The sequence below is a fragment of the Bos mutus genome, chromosome 16, assembly GCF_027580195.1.
Source record: "Bos mutus isolate GX-2022 chromosome 16, NWIPB_WYAK_1.1, whole genome shotgun sequence".
NCBI classification, from domain to species: Eukaryota; Metazoa; Chordata; class Mammalia; order Artiodactyla; family Bovidae; genus Bos; species Bos mutus.
The window spans coordinates 15,473,571-15,485,228 of record NC_091632.1 but is presented as its reverse complement, the minus strand read 5'-3'; the positions used below and the strand labels follow the sequence as shown (position 1 = coordinate 15,485,228).

The following is an 11,658-nucleotide window of genomic DNA, read 5'->3' as shown; positions in this document are numbered from 1 at the left end:
TAGCTTTTGATATCAGTAGGTGTGTTTGAAATTGTCTTTAAGTTAGAGATCCAGAATTCAGAGGGTTGGAAAAACATTCACTTTGTCAAGCCATGTGCACTTTGTCCCTGTAAGTTGCCTAATAAATTATCATACTAGTACATTTGTGCCTGAAGGTTTTGTGGTAGATGAAGTCAGCTGTGAAACTCACTTGTTGCCTTGGGTGATGCCAAAATATAAGGAAGCCAATAAGTGAATTAAGATACACCAAAATAGAGTGATAAATTTAATACAGAACCTGAAAACTGTGGAAGAAGACAAGGGTGAGAGTGATAAATTAGTTTACTAGAACAAGTATATAATAAGAGGGATAAGAAAAAAAGTCACACCATTTATATTTTTAGAAGGAAAACAATCCTTGAGTTTCCAGGATGATTTTATTGAAAGTCCCATGCTGTGTATAAACATACAAGTGATGAGAAAAACATTAAATTGAAACATGCACTTATCTGGCATTCTCTAAAATACCATTATACAAGTTTTCATTTACTTAGAAAAATACCCACTAAAACAATCACAGTTTTTCTTAAGAGATCTAAAAAAAATGTATTGGCCAGAACAAAGTCCAAGAGAATAAACAAGATTCTGAATTGTATGTCAAAAAAACTGTACAAGGTTGTACATAAAACTAGAGCTTACAAAAGCCTCGGGTATAGTAAGAATACGGAATTAAGATCTCCAAAGTTCTATTTACCAATATCTATTAATAAAATCCTTATGAAATAATTGACTTAGAAAAAGTGAAATGCTCATGATTTCAGAGTGTATAGAAAATACTAAATATCACTTTCTGAAATAAAAATGTAAAACAGCACAACATGTAGTCTAGAATCAAGATTTCTGTCATTCATTTAAACTTTGCATGTATTATCACAATGGCTTAAGCATAAAATTTCTCTTGCATTAACTTTTTAAAAACTAGATTTCAAATCATTTCATGATTTTTATCTTTTGAATTATAACCAGATTTAAAATCAATTCTGTGGGGTAAATCGTGTCTTTTTTTTTTCTTACCTTATTATCAATTCACTAGAATGTAAGAGTTTGGTACTTTTCTTGTGTCTTTTAGAAATTAACATATTCCATAGGCAATAAAAATAGAGTAACAACTAAGAACATTTTAACTTATTTTCATGTTTCTGTTGACTAACTCTTGCTTTGGGGAAATGAATCTTAAAATCAAGAAGTGAGTGTGGAAGAAATCAGGTTACTAATTGAATCTTCAAGCCAGTTGGCAGTTTTAAGGCTTAGACGTCAGCATATTAGAAACAGGTTGTATTCCTAATTCCTTCCCCCGCTCTGTGGGAGACAAGGATATGCAAATATTGACACTCCATATTTTAGACTGGACAGTACTTAATATTTGGAAAATCCTATTCCAAGCCCTTAGAATGACTGCAGTATATCAATACTATAAGTAGTCTACTTATTGGATATAATAAACTTTCAGATTGATAAACATGATTTTATTTCATCTAGAGAGCAGTCTGTATTTTAGGATGAAAATGAAATGATTCACGGACTACTCCAAACATCTAAGTACATGTGGCCAGGAGGCTGCAAATGGGTTTGTCTTGAGAAGATTAAAATAACTCATTTTCAATTCTACTGGTAGTACTATTCTTAAAAGTGGTTAAGTCCTGAATGTGTTTAACTGTTTTAATCTGAGATGTAGATTGGACTTACTTGGTGCTTTTTCATGTAAAGGACATTCGACTTCTTTTTTCAAGGATAGTACTTTCCATTAATACCGATTCTTAGGATATAGGGTTAGGGAGTGAGCTCAGCTGCACACGGCTGAAGGATAGAGTCTGGCTGAAGGATAGAGTCTTTTTCCTTCCCGTGTCGCCTCAGAGGTAAAGAATCTGAAATGAGCAGATTCTTTTTTTTTTTTTACTCCTAAAATCACCTTCAGGTAAAGAAAGCCAGAGGGGGAGGCCCCAAGACTGAAATAACACTTTTGTTGACTAACAAACTTCACTTAAAATATGCTTTTTGGTTGCATAAGTTGGCATGGTTGCTAAGATCAAACAAGTGAAGTAGAAGCTGTACTCTTGATAACACACAGACTTGGTATGCAAGTTATTCTGTGTGGTCTGCAGCAGAAGTTACACTTTAACTGCCATATGCAGGCCAGATACTCATCCCCTGCTCCATGGAGAACATCACGCTATAAGCTGTAACACAGTACCCGAAGTCTTTTCCACTTAAAAAACAAAGGTTCTGCTTCTCCAATTCACTGCATTTTCCAATACCAGTTCCTAAACATCATGAAGTGGTACCTAAAAACGGTACTGGAAAAGAATCACATCATGCCGTATTTGGTCTTAATATAAGACATTACCTACCTACCAACAGTGAGTCCTTCAGAACCAAGGCCTGACTCAGAGTTTAAAACTGAGGTGAAATGTGAACAGCAAGGTTATCTAGTTCTCAAAACCTGATTCTCTCGGCCTCTGTCTGAGGGTGTTATTGTCAGAGGTAATCGCAATACTGCTAAATTTGTGTAACCATACATGACCTCATGTGCTTTTCACTGGAGTCTGCAAAGTTTAAATGTTAGTGACAGAACACAGACTAGCTTCTGAACGTGCTTTTTTGTTTTGTTTTGAAAGAACAAAAGCTGCTGTCAGTGAATGCTGTAAGAAAGATTAAGAAAGTAGTAACTCCCAAGATCCTGAAAATGATTTCCCATATTGCCAGAAGAATTTCAGTGCTCTTTAAGTAAAACACTTGCATATAATACCTAAAATCTCATCACATGTGCACCAGGAAAAAAATTGCAAACCTTGTGGAGATCCCCATGGGAAATACTGGGGAAACAATACAAATAGACTTAAAAAACAACCCACCATTATGTTTGCATATCTGATGTCAAGATGCTGAGGTAATATTGACTGCTTAAAAAAAACCCCACCAATCTTTGCCTCTGTTATTGCTGAAAAAGACATTAATACTGATTGAGTTACCTTACTGTATCAAAAGTGGGAGGGGGGAGGGCTTCATGAACATGGACTACTAGAGAGGCATAATGTTCAAAGCAAGTAAAAGAAAGTAGGTAAATGGGAAAATATAAAAAACTACAGTTATGGTCTTAGCCTTTCTGTCTGGAGTGAGGACAGTCCAACCCCAGTGGGGTCTATCACAGCCTTTTCATGGTTGTCCCTTCATGAATTTTTTTTTTTGTTACCAGCCACTCAGAGTCTACTTCCAAGTGAATCCTTAAAAATAAAATTCACCAGTTCTCAATAAATAGTTGCAGTTCTCCTGAAGATGCTGGGTAAAGTGCAGAGAGAAGCACCATAGAAGCCCTGTTGCTGCGGTACGGCTGGCCTAAATCCGGATCTGATAGCCCACTTCGTTCAGAGTGCTGACGTCAGCCACCTTCTCAGGCAGTGCAGGCCTGCGGGTAAAAGAAAGATGGGGTGGAGGGGAGGGGGTACAGAAAGATCATTTAGCATTGTTGTCAGGGCCCTCTACCCCACCCCACCCCCCACCACATGCCAGTCCTAGCCCCCAGCTCTACTTCTTGTTCTGAAGTCTGCCTTTATAGGTTTTAAGGAGCCTTTTAATAGGTTTTCAAGGTAGAGTTCAAAACAAAATGTATAGGTTGCTGAATGAGTTTGTTTAACTTCAAGCCTGAATTTGGTCACACTGTAACTTCTGACACGTATCTGTAACCCTTGCAAGAATCTGAAGTTCAACTACAACAGAACCAAGCACCTGAACCAAATTCTCCTAGAAACCTTGGCTTCCTCGGTGCCATGGGGAAGCCCAGCGCCTCCCAGATGTCTGGGGTGACTCAGGTTCTCTTAGACATTCTCCATCTCTAGTCCAGGCTTGAGGGTATAAATTTAGGATGAATCTTTCAGAATTCATCTGAAAAAGCATGTCCATGTGGGAAATCATTCCAAGGCAAATCGCCTCGCTTCCCTAAATGTAATACGTTTTCTCATGTACTTTGCAGTGTGATACTGCACTCAAGCATTTACGGGAGGCATATGAGAAAGTACTTCAAGCTGGGGAAAGAAGTCCTTCAGAAGTGCATCATCTGTCTTCATTAAAGCTACTTCGTAGGAGAATTCCCGACATAAGATCATGCCTAAGCATTCTCAGGGTTTATCTCACAATTTTTTTCTCCATTTTTAAAATGAGTGGGTAGCTATTCCCTCCTCCAGGGGATCTTTCCAACTCAGGGATCGAACCTGGGTCTCCTGCATTGCAGGCAGATTCTTTACCATCTGAGTCATCAGGGAAGCCATTAACTCACCAGTTAGCAGCTAATTCAGACATGATGCTAGTAATGGTGTTGAGCTATTAGTATGCGGAATAAGAGCGGTTTAAGCAAGCGCTCCAGAATCCTTTGAGAGAAGCAGCCGCACCCAAAATGAAGTCCAGAAACCCATCTCTAAGAGTCCGTCTTCTCCCCTGGGACCTCGCATACCACCTGGGCCCTGAGCCGTGGCGGCTCTGAGATCTCCCACCGCCTCCCAAGGCTAAGCAGTTCCTCGTGCTTTAACGAGAGAACCCCTTGGTCCACGGTCCTCGCAGCACTTACCAATCAGCTCACCCCACTTTTCCGAGTCTTTCCTGCACAAGCTTTCTCCCTATCCTGGCATATTCCTCGACACCAAGTCACACGTCTCCTCCTGAAATTCTAAATGTGCTGCTCTTCGTATGTGAGACGAAAGCTAGTAAGACCCTAGCTTCCTAGCGTTTCTCGGGCTCAGATAAACCCACACTCGCCTATTTTCTCTCCCTCATTTCTGTGACCAACAGCACCTGCTGCAAAGTCCGCGGCAGGACAGGCGACAAGGAAGGTCAAGGAATGAACGAACCCCACCCACTGACCCCGAAACGAGGGCTTCCTGGGGTCACTGCAGCGACGGGCCACAAGCACGAGTCACTCGGACGCCAGCTGCTCTGAAGCCACTTCTTGGCCACTCTCTTGGCTTCCTCTTGAAGCCTCTCAGCCACAAGGAAGAGAATTTTCACTTTTCAAGTTTCTCTGTTCCTGAAACCTCCCCTTATCTTTCCCACGTTCTGCTCTCAGCATCCTTAAAAATAGATGCACTTTGCCTTGGGGCCCTTTGGCCTCCTTTTTCTAAACCTTTTCTTAGCACTTCTGCCAGTTCCCCACGCCCCCAGGTGCTGAGGAACCACCACTTTATAAATAGCTTTTATTTATTAGGCACCTACTCTGTACCAAGCATTGTTCTAAGGGGCTTACATGGGTGAATTCATTCCCACCATGGCCTTACAGCGCTGATACTGTTACCATCCATCTGACAGAGGAAGAAAGAGAGGCCCTGAAAGTTAGGAAACGTGCTCAAAGTCGCGTGGTTAGCAAGAGGTGGAAACCAGAATTCTCCTCCAGAATCAAAAGCAGATGACCTTGACCAAGATGCAATGACCCTGACCCTCAGTCTCCTGGTCCCCACACAGAGCATCCTCCCAAGCATCTGAGGAAGACGTCAGGCCACTCCTGTCTCTGCATCTTGGCTTCTGGAATGCCTCCCGCATGTCTCTTCTCATCCCTTCAAGAACCCTAACCAAGCCAGATGCCACTTCCCCTGTGAAGTATTTTCTGACTAGACTGCCCCCACAATGCACCACCCCTTGCTCCACATGCTCTACCATTTCCTTCTGTACATCGTTGGAGCAGGTCCCCAGCTCCTGTCAGGAGCCAGGCCACACAGCAGGGAACCATCTGCTGCTCCCCACCACTCACATTACCGCCTGAACCATCCCCACCTCACCCCAGTCCATGGAAAAACTGTCTTCCATGAAACTTCCCTGGTGCCAAAAAGGTTGGGGTCCACTAGGTTAAAGAATCCCAAAGGTTCATAATTCTTGAGTCTGCCTCAGAGTCTGCAAACAACTATAGAGAAGGGATCAAGTAAATTCATCTGCGAATCCCCACTGTTGAATATCCTGTACCTCTCAATAAACTCTGGTCTAGCTCCTTTGTTGTTTTTAATCTAAGTTAGGTCCTATTCTTTATGACCCCATGGACTGTAGCCTGCCAGGCTCCTCTGTCCCAGGGATTTCCCAGGCAAGAACACGAGTGGGTTGCCATTTCCATCTCCAGGGGATCTTCCCGACCCAGGGATCGAACTCTTATCTCCTACATTGCAGGAAGACTTTTTAGTGTTGAGCCACCAGGGAAGCCAGTCTAGTTCCTACTAACGTGTAAATGGCTGATAGGATTTCATTGTGGTATGTTTGTGATGGGATATTTTTAACAAAGTCCTAAGCCAGAATTCAAGCTACCATGAACAAACATTCTAAGAATTGACTGGAAGACGTTTTTTTGCTTTTCTGTATATAGGAGAGGCTTTACCTTATCTTTGAAGGTCACTTGGGGAACCTGCCTGAATTTGGTTCTGCGACAACAGACAGCATGGGGCCTTCCAAAGGAAAGGGACTAAGTTGTCTCCTTCCTCTGTATCCCCACCCTCATGCCTCCCACAACAGCCCAGAACACAGGGGCGGAGGGAAAAAGGCTAACACTGGCAGAACTGTGGTGCTCGAGAAGACTCTTGAGAGTCCCTTGGATTCCAAGGAGATCAAACCAGTCAGTCCTAAATGAAATCAACCCTGGATATTCATTGGAAGGATGGATGCTGAAGCTGAAGCTCCAATACTCTGGCCACCTGATGCGAAGAACTGACTCATTGGAAAAGACCCTGATGCTGGGAAAGATTGAAGGTGGGAGGAGAAGGGGACGACAGAGAATGAGATTGTTGGATGGCATCACCGACTCAATGGACGTGAGTTTGAGTAAACTCTGGGAGTTGGTGAAGGACCGGGAGGCCTGGCGTGTACTGTCCATGGGGTCGCAGAGAGTTGGACACAGCTGAGTGACTGAACAACAACACTGGCAGAAAATGAGTTCAACTGAGATTCCTGGCGAACTGTCTGCAAGGTGAAACCCTCTTCTTTCATGGCAACACTGGCTGAATTTCCTGGCCTGGCGAAGGGCAGAAGTGGGTTATCGCAGCATGCCACCTGCCTGGGAGCCCAGCCAGAAATAACGGCTCAGTCCTCGCCAGCTCGTCTCAGGGCCAAAGCTGGGGGAGCTATTGTGGAGAGGCCCTTCCAAGTGCTCCCCCAGCTATAATTAGAATATTGCAAGGGGGGTTATTTTTAAGAAACACAAGCCTCAGGACGATGATTCAGCTGGGTCTGCACTTGCCCAGAACCTTGCACATCGGATCCAGGGTTATTATTTTAGAACAATGTATTTCTCCAAATCCTTCCCTAGTCCAAACAAGGAAGCCTTTCCCTCTGAAAAGCTCTCGGGCGCCTTCTATTTTAGGGGACGTGGGGTAGGGACTTCAGGTTTCCTTTGATGCACTTTGTGGAAGGAAGGAGGGGGCACTTCTCTCCGCACAAAAATGGACTGTCCCAGCCTCACTGTTGTCATGTCAATGTATCCAAGCGTGAACCAGGCTAACTGCCTGATGGCCTGGTCCCGGAGCCAGCTCAGTGGAGCTCTGCAGAGCGGGAGGGGGCCTGGGGAGGACAGGCTCACGGTTCCATAGAGAAAGTGTTTTGTGGGAGGTGCCACTGATATTCACCACATACCCTAGTACGGGCTAACTGCACCTAGACAGTGAACCATCTCCTATGTGCGCCACCTGGGGCAGCCTCAGGGCCAAGGAAGAGCTCGGCTAGACTGGACATTGGCAACAGGGAAGCCACAAGAAGCCTCGGAATCAGAAAGCGATGGAGAACACTGGGGATGCAAGGGGGGCGACAGCCCAACCTGGGGCTGAACGAGTTGGTGTGTGTGTGTGAGACCGGACTTCAGGAAAGAGGCAGTAAGTGGAGAAAAAGCCTAGAGGGTTCCCCCTGAACCACCCAGGTCCCTCCCTGTCCCTGGGACAAGGGATTTGTCTGAGGCGTCTCCTCTCCTCGCACCCCCAGCCCCCAAGCTGTCACTGGGCAGGATGGGTCAGGCGGCCTGAAGGGCAGTCGGCCAGCAGGGCTCCTGGAACTTGGGCACCACTTACTCATTCACAAGAATTTACTAAGTGACACTTGGGCTTCCCTGGTGGTTCAGATGGTAAAGAATCTGCCTGCAAAGCAGAAGACCCAGGTTCACTCCCTGGCTTGGGAAGATCTCTGGAGAAGGGAATGGCAACCCACACCGTATTCTTGCCTGGAGAATCCCATGGACAGAGGAGCCTGGCGGCCACAGTCCATGGGGTGGCAGAGTCAGACACAACTGAGAAACCAACACACTTAGACTGTGCCATGCGCCTTGCAGGTCTTGGGGTTACCAAAAAAGATGGCTGGTCAGTAGAGCCAAAATCCGTTCTTCCTCTTCTAATGGAAATGCACCCCTCTTCCTTCTCCCCTGCAGGTGTGAGACACCTCAGGGACACGGCCCAGCTAAGCCCAGTTCCGGGCTCCCTGACGGGGACACACAGGCCCCCAGTCAGGCTGCTCAGGCTTCTTGTTCCTGCCTCCCTTGAGATCACAACCCCTCATACACGTGCACAGGCCCATGTTCACAGGTGACACCCTCACACACTGCACATTCACAAGGACAAGTTTAGCTGTACTCTCCACAGTCTCTGGACTCTATAAATGGATGTATCGCAACAGTGCAATGTTAAATCTTTCAGTCCTTGGTGTTAAGGGTGTGTGTGTGTGTGTGTGTGTGTGTGTGTGTGTGTGTGCGCGCGCGCGCGTGCTCAGTCGTGTCCAGCTCTTTTGCGACCCCAGGGACTACAGCCTGCCAGCTTTCTCTGTTCGTGTGATTTTCCAGGCACGAGGACTGGAGTGGGTTGCCGTTTTCTCCTCCATGTTAAGGGGGTGGAACAGATTAAATCAGGGGTGGCATCAGCCCAGCATTCACAAGTTCAGGGAGACCCAAGGCCCTCCGCTCCTGTCTAGCTGGGCAGGAGTCAGGCCAGGCCAGACTCGATCTAGGACTCATGGCCTGCACGCCTCAGGGAGGAACACTGAGGGGGGCTCCCTCCCACCTGTCACCTTCATTCAAAGCCCACCCTGCTTCTGACATTCCTCACTTCCCAGGACCACAGGCACCACTGCTGGCAGCTGACGGGGAGACAGCTGAGGCTGCTTGTGACCAGACAAGCCTGAGCCAAGAGGGATGTGGCTCTGGAGAGAGCTCCAGCTCCCTGTTCTTTCAAGCCCTCCCCAGGCAGGAGGCTCTGGCCGGAGATCAGGAGCCAAGGCCGCTGAGAGTCCCAGGCATGGCTTCCCGGCTCTCACCTCTCCTTACTGCAGCGGAGAGCCCCAGAGGAACCCCAGCCCTGTGTGACTATCTTCAATCATCAGCTCTGGAGGCTCCTGGCTCACTTTGCCAGAGGTGGTCTTTCTTGATAAGGCCCGTCACTTCATTTTGGTTTGTTCAAGCATCTCCGGGCACCCTGGACCACCAGGAAATCCCCCAGGGGATGAAGCAGGGTGGGCCTCTGAGTTGGAAACTTCCTTCTCTGGGCACCAGGGAAGAAACCCCACCTCATTCAGGAGGTTTGACTTCTCCCTCCATAACCTTCCTAGTTCTCTCTCCCTCTCTGTGTCTCCTCTACATTCCATGTGAAGGAAATTTCCCCCTTTCCAACCACAACCCCCCCACCCACCCCTGCCCAGGGAGATTTCCTCACTTGGGATCTAAAGAGAACGACTTCTTGGGGCCCATTCAAAATATCTTCCATGTGGTTAGACCAAGGACCCGAATCACTGCTCTCTGACTTCATTATGACTTCACTTAGAAATGACTTAGGGCCCCCCAGCCCCGTCGCCTGGAGGCGCCTTCATGAGCCTGGCGACTGAACGGGCAGGAGTTCCCTCGTCTGTGGCCCAGCAGTGCAAGGAGACCTCACTGGGCTGAGGAACCTTTGTGACCCTGAGGGTCTCCACGGGCGAGCAGAGCCCAGCGGAGCCGCGGACCGCCCTCGAGATGGATGACAAAGAATGGAAATCAAAGAGGAAGACAAAGGGAAGAAAAAGTCATGAGCAGCAAAGAAGAGAGGGGAAGAGACCGAGGGAGCAAAGAAGCCAGACGGGGAGAGAAGGTGTTCCCATGGACGACTCTTGCCCCAGTTCAGAATGTTCTCGGGGTCACTCGAATTGGCAGGAGCTGCCTTCATGGGAACACACATAGCCCAGCCAGAAAACCACTGTCCACTCACCACCTCTCTCTCAGGTTCAGGCCATGGATCAGGAAGTCGAGACCTGGGGACTGTCAGAGATGGAGAGGACTCCATGGGGCATTCGGGGTTGTCAGTGGTGGATTGGTTTTTTATTGGGGGCGGAAATGGTCCTGAGCTTGGCAGGACATTCACCCTCTGGGCCCCCAGGCACTCATGGGCAGCAGCATCATTATAAACCCTCCCCTTCCGCTGCACTTCTAACCCTTCTCCCCCGGGGGCGCCCTGGCCCCTGTTGAGAATCTCAGTGAGCCTGAGGCCCACTGTCCTCAAGGAGCTGGTTTTAAGTTCACAGAAGGCCTTTTCCACCTACATAGCAAGCTCTATCTGTTTACAAACCACAGGAAACAACCTGACTGTTCAGTGTGGAAGGTTCTTTAAACAGTCCCAGAGGAGCAGAGAGGAGGTGGAAGGGCTATTGGGCAGAAGGGTGGGGGTGGGAGTCCCTGTTTCTCTCTTGTAGGAGCTCTGTCTCAGCGGACACCAACAGTCACTGCCGTCTGCCCTCCCACTCAGCTGACTGTCTTGACAACCCAGTGACACTTATGCTCCTTTCGAGAAGGATTATTCAGACAAGTGCAAAAATGGCGAGGAATGCAGAGCTGGTAGGAGCCCCAGCTGCAAGTTAGGGGGGGACTGGGGGACATAAAACCACTAAAATTATCCACACGCACAGACAGGGGCTGGGACCCCACAGCTGAGGAGCCTCTTGGCTGTTATGGTAACTCTCCCCTCTTGAGGCCACTCCCCAGCTTCACGGCGGCACCCGCCACATTTAGAAATGACTTGGCGGCCTTAAGTAATGCTGAAATAACAACATAGTAAGAATCACCAGCTGAGACATTACTTTGCCAACAAAGGTCCGTCTAGTCAAGGCTATGGTTTTTCCAGTGGTCATGTATGGATGATCCTAAAGGAGATCAGTCCTGGGTGTTCATTGGAAGGACTGATACTAAAGCTGAAACTCCAATACTTTGGCCACCTCATGCAAAGAGTTGACTCACTGGAAAAGACCCTGATGCTGGGAGGGATTGGGGGCAGGAGGAGAAGGGGACGACAGAGGATGAGATGGCTGGATGGCATCACCGACTCGATGGACATGAGTTGAGTGAACTCCAGGAGTTGGTGATAGACAGGGAGGCCTGGCGTGCTGCGATTCATAGGGTCGCAAGGAGTCGGACACGACTGAGCGACTGAACTGAACTGAACTGAACAGTCACCAAACCCTTCCTGGTCCCGATCATGCTACACGCTAAGAGGTCTGGAGTTTGATGGAGTTGCTGGATCTTAACTACATTTGTCACTTTCTCGTTTCCTCGCCCCAAAGCCAGATTACCTGGAGAAAAGCCTGCTTGGGGAAGGCCATGGGTAGAGGCTAGGAAGCTGCTTTTCTCCAGACACACCTCTAGGAACCAGGCTGTCCTGGGCC

At 47.4% G+C, this 11,658-nt stretch overlaps 1 protein-coding gene across 1 annotated transcript in view; it reads right to left on the bottom strand.

Annotated features, from left to right (window-relative positions):
* Positions 1-397: 397 nt before the first annotated feature.
* Positions 398-11,658, bottom strand: part of VASH2 (vasohibin 2) — a 41,017-nt gene continuing 29,756 nt past the window's right edge. Inside the window, exon 8 of the mRNA XM_070384766.1 lies at positions 398-3,442. Within this exon, the coding sequence (XP_070240867.1) occupies positions 3,373-3,442 (70 nt within the window). The 3' untranslated portion in view covers positions 398-3,372. The remainder of the gene's footprint in view (positions 3,443-11,658) is intronic.